The sequence below is a fragment of the Chiloscyllium punctatum genome, chromosome 18, assembly GCF_047496795.1.
Source record: "Chiloscyllium punctatum isolate Juve2018m chromosome 18, sChiPun1.3, whole genome shotgun sequence".
Taxonomy (NCBI): Eukaryota; Metazoa; Chordata; class Chondrichthyes; order Orectolobiformes; family Hemiscylliidae; genus Chiloscyllium; species Chiloscyllium punctatum.
The window spans coordinates 95,168,020-95,184,044 of record NC_092756.1 but is presented as its reverse complement, the minus strand read 5'-3'; the positions used below and the strand labels follow the sequence as shown (position 1 = coordinate 95,184,044).

At 43.9% G+C, this 16,025-nt stretch overlaps 3 protein-coding genes across 3 annotated transcripts; all 3 read left to right on the top strand.

Annotated features, from left to right (window-relative positions):
* The first annotated feature begins 951 nt into the window (after nucleotides 1-951).
* Nucleotides 952-3,053, top strand: LOC140488981 (ferritin heavy chain A-like). The gene is made up of 4 exons (XM_072588210.1): nucleotides 952-1,053; nucleotides 1,973-2,119; nucleotides 2,308-2,433; nucleotides 2,892-3,053. Exons 1-4 carry the CDS (start codon nucleotides 952-954, stop codon nucleotides 3,045-3,047), a joined length of 531 nt encoding a protein of 176 aa, XP_072444311.1. The 3' UTR covers nucleotides 3,048-3,053.
* Nucleotides 3,054-6,755: 3,702 nt separating this feature from the next.
* On the top strand, nucleotides 6,756-11,118 carry LOC140489088 (ferritin, heavy subunit-like). Its single transcript, XM_072588328.1, has 4 exons — nucleotides 6,756-6,857; nucleotides 8,587-8,733; nucleotides 8,881-9,006; nucleotides 11,062-11,118. Exons 1-4 carry the CDS (start codon nucleotides 6,756-6,758, stop codon nucleotides 11,116-11,118), a joined length of 432 nt encoding a protein of 143 aa, XP_072444429.1.
* A 2,003-nt stretch (nucleotides 11,119-13,121) lies between these two features.
* Nucleotides 13,122-14,826, top strand: LOC140489087 (ferritin heavy chain A-like). The gene is made up of 4 exons (XM_072588327.1): nucleotides 13,122-13,226; nucleotides 13,950-14,096; nucleotides 14,279-14,404; nucleotides 14,671-14,826. Exons 1-4 carry the CDS (start codon nucleotides 13,122-13,124, stop codon nucleotides 14,824-14,826), a joined length of 534 nt encoding a protein of 177 aa, XP_072444428.1.
* The last annotated feature ends 1,199 nt before the right edge of the window (nucleotides 14,827-16,025 follow it).

Sequence of the window (16,025 nt, the reverse complement as noted above, 5' to 3'; positions counted from 1 at the left end):
TGAGATGCAATACTCCCTACTTACCTGAATGAGTACACCTCCAGCAACATACAAGATGCTCAACACCATCCAGGACAAAGCAGCCCATTTGATTGGCACCACATCCACAAATATTCACTCCCCCTTCCACTGACACTCAGTGGCAGCTGTGTGTACTATCCACGAGATGTACGAGAGTAATTCTCTCCCGGACCTGAGTCTGCACCTTCCAAACACACGACCGATACCATATATAAGGAAGTTCCCTCCAAGTCACTCACCATCCTGACTTGGAAATACATTGGTTTTTCTTCAGTGTCACTGGGTCAATATCCTGGATCCCCCTCCCTAACAGTCCTGTGGGTGTAGCTAAGTCAATTGACTGCTTCGGTTCAAGAAGGCAGTTCACCATCACCTTCAGAAGGGCAACCAGGGACAGGCAATAAATGTTGGACAAGCTCGCGATGCCCATGTCCCTTTAATGAATGAACATTTGAAATTTGGTCCCTTTTCAAACCAACAAAAATAAATACTTCGCATTTAATTTGCGGAACACATTCAAATGTTTAGAAAAGGTGGAGTGAAAGTTAATATCGTGTTTCCAAGCATAAGAGACTTCATTTGTCATTCAGTCACATCCAACTGTAAGCATCCAGTTAGTTTGGAGTGCGCACAGAATCTATTACTCCATAAGTAATGATATCATTAAGTTTCATCTCTTCAACCGATCCATCTTCCAGATCTCTGATTGGCTCTGGGTCTCTGCTCCTCCCTCACAGTCCTCCCTGTTGTGTTCATTGGTGCCTGGATTGATTGGAAATTCCTGAGCGGCTGTCAGGGATTGTCAATCTTCATTGGTGCTGCCACGCCCTGGTTGAGTGCAGGGTGTCCCAGGAAGATAAATACAACAATTAATGGGAGAGAGGTTCAGTTTGAGAGTTGTCTAGGTGAGAGTGAGTAGGAATAGTGAAGATGGCCTCCCAAGTGTGTCAGAACTACCACAAGGACTGTGAGGATGCTGTTAACAAGCAGATCAACCTGGAGCTCTATTCCTCCTATGTTTATCTCTCCATGGTGAGGCTTGTGGACTTGAGACTGACACCTGAAGAGTTGGACTTTTGTTGATTTTAATGTATTGGTAAAATGGATTGTGCAATGTTCTGGTGATTTTAAACATGGAATAACTTTTGAGTGAACAAGTTGTACAGTAGCTGCTCTCTATGGTTATTAGGGTATAGTGTAAGCTTCTTGTGGTACAGTGGTAGTGTCCCTACCTCTGAACCAAGAGGCCTAGGTTCTCGTACTACCTACCCCAGAGGTGTATCTGAATGTTGCTGAATTATACTTGGGTTTTTGTATCAAACCATGGCCCTACTTATTGCCAGAAGGTCACCCTCTAGTGTCACTGCTGTAGTCTGGCAGATCCTCCTTAGTATTGTTCCCTCCCTTTTGGATGTTAAGCTCTCAACCTTCTGATGTTGAGACTTCATTCACAGCAATGATCACTGTTTTCATTAGTGGAATGGAAAATGTGTATATAACTTGGTCAATGGAATTTGACTGACAGTATCTCAACTGCTTGATTCTGGAATCAGTTGAAGTACTTTTTTTCTTTCCCTGATGCAGTCCAGTCAGTGGTAATGTTTGAAAGAGTATCTGGCTGTAAACCTGACCATGTCAGACAGTCTCTCTCCATGATGGGCCAGATACTGGAGAGATCTACCCTGTTCTGAAAAATCTCCTCCACTGTGAGGAGGGCACTTTGGTTCAATTCATTGAAAGCAGGATGTACGACATAACCTGACAGGAATTCAGGTTTATCTTGGTATGGGATGTTTAGCTTCAATGAAATTCGGCTGAATAACAAGAGCTGAATCTAGGTAACTGCTTTAGAAGGGAATGAAGTTGTGTGCTGTTATAAATTGTCTATTAATTGAAGATCTCTCATTGCTTTAGGAGCTTTAAGTGACACTTGATTTCTCTCCTCCTCCAGTTCTGTTACTTTGACCGGGATGATGTTGCCCTGCGTCACTTTGCTGAGTTCTTCAAGGAGCAATCCCATGAGGAACGGGAACACGCTGAGAAACTGATGGCATTCCAGAATAAACGTGGAGGCCGAGTCCTCCTGCAGGATGTCAAGGTTAGATTAATTTTGTTTCTATTCTACTTGGTTAGAAATAACTTCACTTAATATGGATTTGAAGTTGTTTAACCCAATTTGTTTATACCTGTGCCTTGTTAAGCCCTCCTTCCTCCTTGTGACCACCTTTTATTGGATTGGACACTACTTGTAAGAAAGTGACCACCATGTTTTTTGCTTCCTCCCAGAAGCCAGAGCAGGATGAGTGGGGCAATGGTCTGGAGGCAATGCAGAGAGCTCTGCAGATGGAGAAGGATGTGAACCAGAGTCTGCTGGATCTGCACAAACTCTCCTCTGGCCACATGGACCCTCATGTGAGTTCCTGATGTATTTATGTCTGGGCTCTTAGGTTAAATGGATAAGACACTTGGACCTTTAGCCTCTGAGATTGTATCTAAACTCTAGTGAGTCTAGTCTGGGAGTAGACCAAGCTTCTGTTGTAATCATGATCTGAGCACTTTCTCAAGGCTGTTAAGCAATCTGTGATATCCCTTAACTGTCGAGTCCTAGAGATGTACAGCATGGAAACAAACTCTTTGGTCCAACCTGTCCAGATATCCTAACCCAATCTACTACCACCTGCCAGCACCCAGCCCATATCCCTCCCAACCCTTCCTTTTGCAGCAATTCATCCAAATGCCTTTTAAATGTTGCACTTGTCCTAGCCTCCACTTCCTCAATTGTCCACTCTCCATTTTGGGGGGAATACCAGTCTTGGTGGAGAAGAGTATATTTGATCTTGACATAATCAGATTTTCTCTTTCCCTTCCAGCTGTGTGACTTCCTGGAGAGGCACTACTTGGATGAGCAAGTGAAGATGATCAAGAAGCTGGGAGATCACATCACCAACCTGAAGAGACTGGGAGCCCCTGAGAATGGCCTGGGAGAGTACCTGTTTGACAGGCTCACCCTGGGGGAGAGTGACTGAACTGACTGCAGGGAGCAAGTCGTCTTTTTTATTCTATGAATGAGATCTATAGAATCTGAAGCTTGTAGAAGTAGCTCACTGTCCTGGGCTTGATCATGGAATGTACCAACTGTAAATAAACTGCTTATTGTTGGATTGGTTTGTCGACTACTGGGTCAAACTGTGTATACAGGTCAGTGCTGAGACTTGCTGTCAGAGGATGTCTTGATCCAGATCACTAGTTAATTCCTGTCTGTCAGTTCCACCCCCACAGCAAATAGGATATGGTGTGGGTATAAGGCCAAGTACAGGCCTGGGTTTAATGGAGTAAATGTTTTCCCCAGTACAGTGGGAGATGGGCACTCTACCAGATTGTGATCTTCAGGAGGAGTTTTACCAACTCCTTCCTGAGCAGCTCTGTGCATCAGCCATTGCCGCTGGGAATAATTTTCCTAACACTATCTGACCATCACAAGTTAGATTAAAGCATCAGCTTTTGTGGCTTTTTTAAATGGAAAACCAGCTTTTCCACTTCTTGCATTACTAATTAGAGCCAATTTTAGTAAGGTTTTTTCCTCTGAAGTTGCACCTGTATTAAACTTGCTGATGTTCTTCAGCCTCTAGCCCTTGCTTATCTCTAGCTCATTAAGCTGTGTGAGAAGAGTTGAGGATACTGTCCTGCCAATATTATGGCCTAATCTGTAAGGTTGGAATTTGTTTTGTCCACTTCAGACCCTTCCTGGTTTCAGCTCTCCAAAATCTAGAGAAGAACCAGAAAGCTTGGTGAATCTATAGAATGTTGCAGTAGTTTTAACAGGTGATAGACCTAGGCCCTCTCTCACTGCATTCGACTCACTGGGTAAGTTTAACCCTGCACACAGGCAATGAGGAATGTCCAAGTGTGATCGTGCTTAGATAATGCTCAACTCCGCTATAAGGTTCATTATTTCAAACAAACTCTTTCTAAACCTCTGTAGAACATGACAGTTAACATTCAACATCAGCCAGGTTAACATTGTGGTGTGAGAGGAGTCTGTGGAACTGTGCTCCATTAACCAATTTGGAGGGGGGCAGTGAGTGAATTTAATGCACAAAAGGAAGTAATGAGGACAGAGGTAAATGCTTCACCTTCACCCTCCTCCACATCCAAATATTTTTCTCTTCAGTCAGTTTGGCAAGCCAATAGTAGGTGTTTCCCATCATGTTATCTTTGTATTTAGGTGCTTTGCAGTACTTGATCACTAGATGGACCTTCCACCTATCTCCCTTTCTTTCATCATTCTGTGTATGTGGATTGAAATGCTGACTGTAGTTATCCAATGTCAAAGGCAGGAAAGGTGATGAACTAGTGCCATTAGCATGAGACCTGGTGGGGTGGGGGGTTTCAAATCCAGCCATTACAGCTGGTACAATTTGTATTCAATAAACATCTGGAATCCTGTCTAAAGAGGACCATAGAGCTGTTAGGAGAAAGTGAGGAATGCAGAAGTGGGGGATCGGAGTCAGAAAGTGTGGTGCTGGAAAAGCACAGCAGGTCAGGCAGCATCTGGGGGGGTTGGAGAACATTACAGCGCAGTATAGACCCATCGGCCCTCAAGTCAACGTTTCAGGTATCAGCCTTTCATCCTGATGGAGGGCCCATACCCCAAACATCAATTCCCCAGCTCCTCGAATGCTGCCTGACCTGCTGTGTTTTTCTAGCACCACCTTCTGTGACCAGGAAGCTGTTGTCCATTGTCAGGGAGAATCCCAACCTGGTACACAAATGTTCTTCACGGAAAGAAATCTGCTGTCCTTATCTGAGCTGGCATAGATGGGACTCCAGACTTACCTACCGCAATATGATTGGCTCGAGGGATGGGGTAAATGCTGGCCTGGCCATTACCCACATACCATAGAATAGAATATTAGGATTTTGGTGGGAATGGCAATGAAACGAAATAGCAATATCCTTGTAACTCTCAAAGATATTTACAGTCCTATTTCAACTCTGTCATTGTGAAGAAAATCATGTGTAGGAGTTTGTTTTTCACCACCTTGATTTTGTTTTGAATCTATCCCCAACACTGCTCCCTACTAAATTGGGGATACTAAATTCAACATTATTTTAGATAAAGGATCAGTCAATAGTTACCCCTAGAGCCAGTACCCAAAGGCATTTTACAAAATCTCTGTTGATCATTGAGTGATCATGTGATGTCTATCCATTTGGATAAGGTCTTTGTGACCGCTGGATATCAATACGTTTTGGATTGTTTTTGACCAGAATAAATACATGAATACAGTTTCTGGTCAGACTCATCAACTGAGCCCACAGAGGTGTCTCAGTGAGATGTTATTGGTGGCTCCAGATGTGAATCAAAGCCACTCTGTCAGGCCTATCTAACACTGCATTTAACCAAAGGGAACAAATCTCCACCTCACCTTGGTCTTCAACCACTTCAATAAAACAAAAAGCAAAATCCTGCAGAACATGGAAATCTGGAACCACAGCAGAAATTGCTGAAGAATCTCAGCAGAGCTGCCGGCCTCTTTGGAGAGAGAAACAGAGTTAATCATTTGAGTCACATTTTGACTCAGTCTTTGGACTCAACATTAACTCTGTGCTTCCTTCCACAGATTCTGCCAGACTCATGTAGGGAGAATCTAACCATTACCCCATGACATTCAACAACATTACTGTGACTCAATCCTCCACGATCAATATCCTGGGATTACCATTGAACAGAATATGAACGGGACTGGTCATGTAAATTCAGTGAGGCGAGGGATCCTGCAGCAAGAGATGCAATACTCCCTACTTACCTCAATGAGTACATCTCCAACAACAAACAAGAAGCTCAATACCATCCAGGACAAAGCAGCACACTTGATTAGCAACACATCCACAAATATTCACTCTCCCTTCCACTGACACTCAGTGGCAACTGTGTGTACTATCCACAAGATGCACTAGAGTAATTCTCTCAGGGTCCTGAGTCTGCACCTTCCAAACACACAACCGATACCATATATAAGGACAAGGAAGTTCCCTCCAAGTCACTCACCATCCTGACTTGGAAATACATTGGCGTTTCTTCAGTGTCACTGGGTCAAAATCCTGCAGCCCCCTCCCTAACAGTCCTGTGGGTGTAGCTAAGTCAATTGACTGCTTCGGTTCAAGAAGGCAGTTCACCATCACCTTCAGAAGGGCAACCAGGGACAGGCAATAAATGTTGGACAAGCTTGCGATGCCCGTGTCCCTTTAATGAATGAACATTTGAAATTTGGTCCATTTTGAAGCCAACAAAAATAAATACTTAGCATTTAATTTGTCAGGTCAAATTCTGGGACACATTCAAATGTTTAGTAAAGGTGAAGAGAAGGTTAATATCGTGTTTCCAACGACAAGAGACTTCATTTGTCATTCAGTTACATCCAGCTCATTTGGAGTTTGCACAGAATGTATTACTCCAAGAGCAATGATATCATTAAATTTCATCTCTCAAACCTGTCTATCTTCCAGATCTCTGATTGGCTCTGGGTCTCTGCTCCTCCCTCACAGTCCTCCCTATTGTGTTCATTGGTGCCTGGATTGATTGGAAATTCCTGAGCGGCTGTCAGGGATTGTCAATCTTCATTGGTGCTGCCACGCCCTGGTTGAGTGCAGGGTGTCCCAGGAGGATAAATACAACAATTGGGTGAGGGGAGGAAGATTAGTTTTAGTGAGAGTGAGCAGGAATAGTGAAGATGGCCTCCCAAGTGTGTCAGAACTACCACAAGGACTGTGAGGATGCTGTTAACAAGCAGATCAACCTGGAGCTCTATTCCTCCTATGTTTACCTCTCCATGGTGAGGCTTGTGGACTTGAGACTGAAACCTGAAGAGTTGGACTTTTGTTGATTTAATGTATTGGTAAAATGGATTGTGCAATGTTCTAGTGATTTTAAACATGGAATAACTTTTGAGTGAACAACTCCTACAGCAGCTGCTCTCCACGGTTATTTAAGGTGTAGTGTGGGTTTTTTGTGGTACAGTGGTAGTGTCCCTGCCTCTGAACCAAGAGGCCAAGGTTCTAGTACTACCTACTCCAGAGGTGTATCTGAATGTTGCTGAATTATACTTGGGTTTTTTGTATCAAACCATGGCCCTACTTATTGCCAGAAGGTCACACTCTAGTGTCACTGCTGTAGTCTGGCAGATCCTCCTTAGTATTGTTCCCTCCCTTTGGAATGTTAAGCTCTCAACCTTCTGATGTTGAGACTTCATTCACAGCAATGATCACTGTTTTTCATTAGTGGAATGGAAAATGGTGTATAATAACTTTGGTCAATGGTATTTGACTGTATCTCAACTGCTTGTTCTGGAATCAGTTGAAGTACCTTTTTGTATCTTTCCCTGATGCAGTACAGTCAGTGGTAATGTTTGAAAGAGCATCTGGCAGTAAACGCTACCATGTCAGACAGTCTCTCTCCATGATGGGCCAGATACTGGAGAGATCGACCCTGTTCTGAAAAATCTCTTCTTCTAAGGAGCGTAGGGCACTTTGGTTCAATCCATTGAAAGCAGGATGTATTACATACTCAGACACAAGCTAAACCTAAATTCTTGGCATGAAACCTAATGTTTAGCTTCAACGAAGCTCAGCTGAAGAACCAGACCTGACTCTAGCTTGATCTCATGGAGTACAGGGACAAGTAGCCATTTGGATACTGAACTGGCTCACAGATAGAAGACAGAGGGTGGTGGAGGGTTGTTTTTCAAACTGGAGGCCTGTGACAAGTGGAGTGCCACAAGGATTGGTGCTGGGTCCACTATTTTTCGTTTGTATAAATAATTTGGATGAGCACATAAGAGGTATGGTTAGTACGTTTGCAGATGACTTGAAAATTGGAGGTGTAGTAGACAGCAAAGAGGGTTACCTCAGATTACAACAGGACCTGGACCAAATGGGCTGCTAAGTGGCAGATGGAGTTTAATTCAGATCAATGTGGTGCTGCATTTTGGGAAAGCAAATCTCAGCAGGACTTAGCCACTTAATGGTAAGGTCCTGGGGAGTGTTGCTGAACAGAGACCTTGGAGTGCAGGTTCATAGCTCCTTGAAAGTGAGTTGCAGGTAACTAGGATAGTGAAGAAGGCATTTGGTCTCCTTTCATTTATTGGTCAGAGTACAAGAGTTGGAAGGTCATGTTGTGGCTGTACAGGACCTGGGTTAGGCCACTGTTGGAATATTGTGTGCAATTCTGGTCTCCTTCCAATCGGGGAAAATGATGTGAAACTTGAAAGGGTTCAGAAAAGATTTACAAGGATGTTGCCAGGGTTGGAGGATTTGAGCTATAGGGAGAGGCTGAGCAGCTGGGACTGTTTTCCCTGGAGCATCGGAGGCTGAGGGGTGACCTCAGGTTTACAAAATTGAGGGGCATGGACAGGATAAACAGGCAAAGTCTTTTCCCTGGGGTCGGAGTCCAGAACTAGAGGGCTGTTAGAAAATTGCCTGACTATTTCAAAACTATTTCAATTGAAAATCTTGAATTGCTTTTGGAGATTGTGATGACACTTGATTTTTCTCTCCTTCCCCCAGTCCTCTGACTTTGACCGGGATGATGTTGCCCTGCGTCACTTTGCTGAGTTCTTCAAGGAGCAGTCCCATGAGGAACGGGAACACGCTGAGAAACTGATGGCATTCCAGAATAAACGTGGAGGCCGTGTCCTCCTGCAGGATGTCAAGGTTGGGTTTGGTGTTTATTGCAGATGGACAGTAATTCTGATTTAAAATGCTTCATATCAGCATCTATGGTCTTTATGGTAACTCTGATACCACAGTTCTCTAAATTTAGTGAAGAATGTGAAGCCCTGACCTTTCTCTCCCCTCCAGAAGCCAGAGCAGGATGAGTGGGGCAATGGTCTGGAGGCAATGCAGAGAGCTCTGCAGATGGAGAAGGATGTGAACCAGAGTCTGCTGGATCTGCACAAACTCTCCTCTGGCCACACTGACCCTCATGTGAGTTCTTGATATTTTTAACATTTTGCTTCTCACTTTAATAAATGGAATGACAAATCAAAAATCGATCCCACTCCTGCGCTCACTCTCTCTCCTTCTCATGGAGGGTGTTGTATAGGAGTGGACCAAACTCCCCTCTGTTGAAGCTTCTGGTGTTGCCAAGACCTGAATTCTTTAGAGGCTCTTCAGCAGTTTGGGACATCACTTAACTGTCCACACTCCTGTATTAATGGGAATATTTTTCTTCTTGGGGGTGGGATGGGAAGGTGCATTTGATCTTGACCTAATCAGTTCCCCTCTTTGCCTTCCAGCTGTGTGACTTCCTGGAGAGGCACTACTTGGATGAGCAAGTGAAGATGATCAAGAAGCTGGGAGATCACATCACCAACCTGAAGAGACTGGGAGCCCCTGAGAATGGCCTGGGAGAGTACCTGTTTGACAGGCTCACCCTGGGGGAGAGTGACTGAACTGACTGCAGGGAACAAGCTGTGTAACTTTTGGTATTAATGGGAGATGTGTGCAGAGTAAGGTTACTTTTCTTAAGATGTGACCTGTCCTCTATTGTGAAATATGCCAAGTGTAAATAAACTGCTCAATATTGTATTCTTTTGTTGACTTGTTTGGATGAATGTCTGTCAGTTGTGAAGAAGTATGATGGGATGTAACCTGTTGTGGAAAACCCATTACCACAATAAACAGGAACGGTTTATCCTGAGAGCTTGCTCTTCAGATGGCTTCAATCCAGTTTGGGTTAATTCTCTTGGGAGGGTGTAATGTTAGCCATTGGCTGAGACATGTTGAGAAGCACTGACACTGGGTTTATAAATCTCCTCCTCTCCAAACAGGAGGAATGGCCATAAACTTAGTCATGGCACAAGTGATCAGATTTATTCCATGTAGGGTTTTTGAGGGTGCTTGGCAACACTGGCTTCATGGCAAGTCCTCACTTAGACCAGTCCCACTGCTGTTGCCATTTCACTGGGCATGCCCTCCATAGAACTGCTTGCTTTCTGTCCAATCTGTCTTTTGGAGCACTGATGTGCGAAGTTCAAATGTGTTCATTGCTTTTCCAGTGTTGACCCTGTTAGCAGTTTCTGCATTTGGCAGAACACAAGCAACCCCTCGAGTGTTCTATAGGAGTGTAATTGAAGGAGTTTTTTGCCCCCTCAGTAGGGGAGGCTAAAATGACAGGGCATAAGGTTAGAGGGAGAGATGTAGAGGCCAGAGGGTGCAGTCTCTGGAATGGACTGCTGAGATAGTGGAGGGGAATACAACTGTCATTTTAAACACTCCAATAACTGCATGGGTAGGATAAGTATGGTGACATAAATCCCAAATGGGAGTAGTTTACTTGAGAACTGGGTGGTATAGACAAGATGCTATACCTTTGGAGGTGCAACAACATAGTCATAATGTTACTGATCTGCAACTTCTGTATGAGGCTGTCTTCATAGCAGACAATGTTGGTTTGTACTAGTAACAATCGCTGACTCATCAGGGCTTGTAGGAAAGGGACCCATTACAACAGTTCCAGACTGGGCTGGGTGTGAACTCACTTGACTGGAATAGACTTCCTGAGAACTTGTGACCTCATTGGTCACTCAGAGCTCAGTGTAAGGTCTCTGGATTCAAAGCACCAAAACATGCTCCATACAATCAAATCGGACTATAATTACTGTCTCCTTTTGTGAGGGAGCCAATTAATATAGGACCACAGTGCTCATCAAATAACATCCTTCAGTTCTTCTCCAGTAAAGATATTAGGAAGAGGAATTCTGCTCCAGGAATTCCAAAAAGAAGGTTCCTTGTATATTTAAGGAAATAATCCAGATCACGGAGCTGAATATTCCCTTCTTGCCCCCAAAATATTCTCCAACCATTTCTGTTGGCAGCAATCAGTTGTCAACTAACAACTTGTAAATCTTCACTGATTGTAGCCAAATGATTTAATCTTTATACATTCTGCTCCATCTGGTTGGATCATTACCCCTCTGAATGGGTGCCAACCTGGTTGATATTGCAGTTGTAATTACCCATTGTTTATGTTGGTCTCAGGTGTTTGAAAAATGCCACATGATTCATAAAATTTCAATCTTCAGTCATCCATCTTAGAATCCCTACAGTGTGAAAGTAAGCCATTCAGCCCATTGAATTCACACTGACCCCGCGATGAGCATCTTACCCAAACACCCCTTCTTACCTTATCTCTGAAATCTCTCATTTCCCATGGCTAACCCAGCTACCTGCACATCCGTGGATGCTAGGGACAATTTCCCCATCGACAATGCAACATAACGTGCACATCCTTGGACTGCGGGAGGAAACTGGAGCACCCAGAGGAAGCCCACGCAGACACAGGGAGAATGTGTAAACTCCACACAGACAGTTGCTTGAGGGTGGAACCTTGGGCCCCTGGTGCTGTGAGGCAGCAGTGCTAACCGATGAGTCACTATGCTGCTCAATGCCTTTGTGAAACAATAAAAATGCAAATACATTGCGGCATCTTTGTTTTCACACCCATCCCCATTCTCACTTTTCACAATCACTCCGTCCCATCAGTGAGTCCCAGTGGATAGGAGCAGAGGGAGCTTATTCAGTCCATTGGGTCTGTCTGTCACCCAATGAGATTCTCGCTGATCTGATAATCCTCATCTCTATATCCTTGGTTGTCTCCATAAACTGTGATCATTACAAACTTAAAAACCTATCCCAACCCATCCTTAACAGCCCTCTGCAAGAAAGAATTCCATAGATTCAGAAGGGATTGGGAGAAATTTCACCTTATCTGTCTTCAACGGGTGATGTCTTACTCTGAGATGATGCTCTCTGGTCCTGGTCACTCTCACAAGGGGAACCAACCTCTCTGCATCCAACCTGTCAACCTCCCGAAGAAACACATGTTACAGGTAATGTCTTTTCTCATTATTCTGACATACTCAACTGCTCTTCATGAGAGAGTCCTTCCATAGGATCAGCCTAGTGAACCTTCTCTGGACTGCCTCCAACCCTTCTTTAGATCAGGGGTCAAACCTGTTCCCAGTACTCCAACTGTGGTCTGGCTCAAGTCAACAGTGTGGTGCTGGAAAAGCACAGCAGCTCAGGCAGCATCCGAGAAGAAGGAGAATCAACGTTTCGACCATGAGCCCTTCAATCAGGCTTCATCGAGGCCTTCATAAGCCTTTTTGGGATTTTGCCCAAAACATCTATTCATCTGCTCCTCAGATGCTGCCTGGCCTGCTGCATTTTTCCAGCATCTGCAGTCCTCACTTTCTCCTGTGATCTGACTAGAGCCTTGTGCAGTTACAGCAGGATGCTCCTCATTTTATACTCCATTCCCTTTGAAATACTTGTCACCAGTCCATCTGACTTGCCTCTTACCTGCTGTCCTTGAAGGCAGCCAATCATCAGAGCCTCCAGTGGCTACCTGGGTGTCCATTGAGTGGCCATGTGATGTCCATCAGTTGGACAAAGCCCCCACTGAATATTCATTGTATCTCAGATCCTTTTTGACCAGAACAGGTGTCAACACCCAGATACATTTTCTGTTCGTGTGCATCAATTGTGTCTGTTGGCGGTATCTCTGCCCAGAGGCACCAGCCTGTCACATAACCAACGGTTCCAGATGTGAATCAGTCACTCTGTCTGGTGCACCTGAAACAAAAGTTAATCCAAGGGAGCACATCTCATCACTTCATCCAGAACTGATCCCATCTGTAACGGAACCAGATGTCATTGTGTGAAACCTCAGAGACACTGTACCATAAAGCAGAAGAATCAGTTTAGGTCAGATTGTTCAAAATCATTCTTATCCATCCATAGACCAATAGAAAGTTAGGAGTTTGTTCAGGATCTATTAATCTATAAGCAATGACGTGAAGATTGATTCCCAAATCTCTGATTGGCTCTGGGTTATGGCCCCTCACCTAACCCCTCCTCCTTTGTTCATTGATACTTATATGCATGGTGATTCCTGATAGGCTATTGGGGATCATCAATCATCATTGGTGCTGCCACTTCCTGTTGGGTGCAGGATATCCCAGAAGGATAAATAGAAGAGCTTGTGGGAGTGAGATTTAGTTCTACAGTTGTTTAGGGGATAGTGTGTGGTATTAGTGATGATGGCCTCCCAAGTGTGTCAGAACTACCACAAGGACTGTGAGGATGCTGTCAACAAGCAGATCAACTTGGAGCTCTGTTCCTCCTATGTTTACCTCTCCATGGTGAGGCTGGTTCTCCCTGTCTCTGTGTTTGAAGAAGTTGGAGTTTCTCCAGTTTAATGAAATTGCTTTATGCCATACTCTATTACTGGGAGGGATACCATTTTGAGTAGTGAAGGATTTCTTGTTGAAGTTAACATTGAGCAATGCCTGCTCTGTGCAGCAGCTGTCTTCTGTGGGGGTTTAATGCTGGACTAGATCAGCTACTTCCTATGTAACTAAACAACCAGACAACAAGGTTAACTGGCCAGTAACTTTATACAGTGGTTATTATTAGGTGACCCTAGCTGGTGCAATGTTGTATATGTCCTCACTAATGGTTATTGTCTTGAGCTGAAGATAGCAATGTGGGTCTAATGTAACTTTATTTTTCTGGGATACTAGAATGTGTAGTCAGGAACAAGGTCCACTAGTGAAAGAAACATTGGTCAGTTTCTGACAGTAAACTGTCTCCTTGATGCCTGTTCTCTTGGAGTCAGTTCCACACTCCACAGAAATGGAGTGGCAAGAAATCCCTTATCCTGAGGGCAAGGGGTGGTATATTCTAACAATTTCAATCTTAAAATTAATCTTTAAACATTTTTGCTTGTCTAAGAGCTACCTGCCCATCAAGCTTTTAAATAACAAAATCTTAACTATTTTGGCTTTTTAACTTCTGAAACAGAATTGCATATTATAGTTTTAAATGTGATAGGACTTGTTTTACACTTTTTTTTTCCCCTCCAGTTCTGTTACTTTGACCGGGATGATGTTGCCCTGCGTCACTTTGCTGAGTTCTTCAAGGAGCAGTCCCATGAGGAACGGGAACACGCTGAGAAACTGATGGAATTCCAGAATAAACGTGGAGGCAGAGTCCTCCTGCAGGATGTCAAGGTTGGGTTTATTAGCTTTTCTATTGTTAGAAACAACTTTTCTTAAAATGGATTTGAAGTGGCTTAACCCAATTGGTTTACACTTGTGCCTTGTTAAGCCCTCTTCTTTCTTGTGACCACCTTTTTACTGGATTGGAGACCACTTGTAAGAAAGTGACCACTATATTTTTTTGCTTCCTCCAGAAGCCAGAGCAGGATGAGTGGGGCAATGGTCTGGAGGCAATGCAGAGAGCTCTGCAGATGGAGAAGGATGTGAACCAGAGTCTGCTGGATCTGCACAAACTCTCCTCTGACCATATGGACCCTCATGTGAGTTCCTGATGTATTTATGTCAGGATTCTTGTCCTAAATGGAGAAGTCATTTTGGTCCTTTAGCCTCTGATTTCTATGTAAATGAGTGCAGTATGGGAGTAGACCACGCTTCTGGTGTAGCCCAGATCTGAGCACTTTCTCAAGGATCTTTAGCAATCTGTCACATCACTTAACTGTCCACTCTCCATATTGAGGGGAATATCATTCTTGGAGAAAAGTCAAGTTGATCTTGACCATAATCAGATTTTCTCTTTCCCTTCCAGCTGTGTGACTTCCTGGAGAGGCACTACTTGGATGAGCAAGTGAAGATGATCAAGAAGCTGGGAGATCACATCACTAACCTGAAGAGACTGGGAGCCCCTGAGAATGGCCTGGGAGAGTACCTGTTTGACAGGCTCACCCTGGGGGAGAGTGACTGAACTGATTGCAGGGAGCAAGTCTTCACTTTATTCTATGGAGAAGATCTATAGAATCTGAGGCTGTAGAAGTAGCTCACTGTCCTGGGCTTGATTATGGAATGTACCAACTGTAAATAAACTGCTCATTGTTGGATTGGTTTTTGCTGACTCGTTGGTCAAACTGTGTATACCAGTCTAAGCTGTGACTTGCATCAGAGGATCTCTTGATCCAGATCAGTAATTAAATCCAGTCCAAATTACTTCATCTGACACCAAATATGTGGTGTGGGTATAAGACCAAGTACAGAGCTGAGTGTATGGAGTACATGTTTTCTCGAGTACGTGTTTTCTCCAGTACAGTGGGAGACTCGTACTAACAAGAGATGTTTTACAAACTTCTTCCCGAGTAGATAAGTACAAGGACCAGTGCCACCAGCAATATATTTGCTAACACTATCCAACCATCGCTAGTGAGATTACAACCTCAGGTGTTTCGGTTTTTCAAATCCACAACCACCTACCCCCACTCCTCACATCCTCAATGAGAGCAGGTTTCACAGTAAGTTCTCTCTGAAATCACAACTGTCTTAAACTTGCTGGTTTTCTTGGAAGCTTATCTCTCTCGCTCATTACACTGTGCTTGAAGTGTTGAGGATATTGGCTTGTTAATATTATGATCTGAGCTGCAATGTTGGAACTTTTTATCTACTTTCGAGCTTTCCCACATTAGGTAATCTGACAACTTGGTGAATCTGTGGAATGTCCCAGTCGTCTTAACGTGTGATAGACCTCAGCCCTCTCTCCAATCCACAATTACTGCAATAGACTCACTGGGGAAGTTTAACCGTACACAGTGAGAACCTGCAAGAGTGGCTGCTTGGACAATGCTGAACACAGCCAGAATGTTGACTATTTGAAATAAACTCCTGCTCTTTCAAGAAAGCAGTTCACCATCACCGACAGAAGGGCAACCAGGGACAGGCAATAAATGTTGGACAAGCTCGCGATGCCCATGTCCCTTTAATGAATGAACATTTGAAATTTGGTCCAATTTGAAGCCAACAAAAATAAATACTTAGCATTTAATTTGCGGGAACACATTCAAATGTTTAGAAAAGGTGGAGTGAAAGTTAATATCGTGTTTCCAATCACAAGAGACTTCATTTGTCATTCAGTCACATCCAACTGTAAGCATCCAGTTAGTTTGGAGTGTGCACAGA

Excerpts from the sequence above, each read along its gene's own strand:
- LOC140488981 (XM_072588210.1), top strand. The coding sequence starts at position 952 with ATGGCCTCCCAAGTGTGTCAGAACTACCACAAGGACTGTGAGGATGCT. Across the intron at positions 1,054-1,972 it reads CCTATGTTTATCTCTCCATG|TTCTGTTACTTTGACCGGGA; the intron begins GTGAGGCTTGTG and ends CTCCTCCTCCAG. Across the intron at positions 2,120-2,307 it reads TCCTCCTGCAGGATGTCAAG|AAGCCAGAGCAGGATGAGTG; the intron begins GTTAGATTAATT and ends GCTTCCTCCCAG.
- LOC140489088 (XM_072588328.1), top strand. The coding sequence starts at position 6,756 with ATGGCCTCCCAAGTGTGTCAGAACTACCACAAGGACTGTGAGGATGCT. Across the intron at positions 6,858-8,586 it reads CCTATGTTTACCTCTCCATG|TCCTCTGACTTTGACCGGGA; the intron begins GTGAGGCTTGTG and ends TCCTTCCCCCAG. Across the intron at positions 9,007-11,061 it reads CTGGCCACACTGACCCTCAT|GTGTTTGAAAAATGCCACAT; the intron begins GTGAGTTCTTGA and ends TGTTGGTCTCAG.
- LOC140489087 (XM_072588327.1), top strand. The coding sequence starts at position 13,122 with ATGATGGCCTCCCAAGTGTGTCAGAACTACCACAAGGACTGTGAGGAT. Across the intron at positions 13,227-13,949 it reads CCTATGTTTACCTCTCCATG|TTCTGTTACTTTGACCGGGA; the intron begins GTGAGGCTGGTT and ends TTTCCCCTCCAG. Across the intron at positions 14,097-14,278 it reads TCCTCCTGCAGGATGTCAAG|AAGCCAGAGCAGGATGAGTG; the intron begins GTTGGGTTTATT and ends TGCTTCCTCCAG.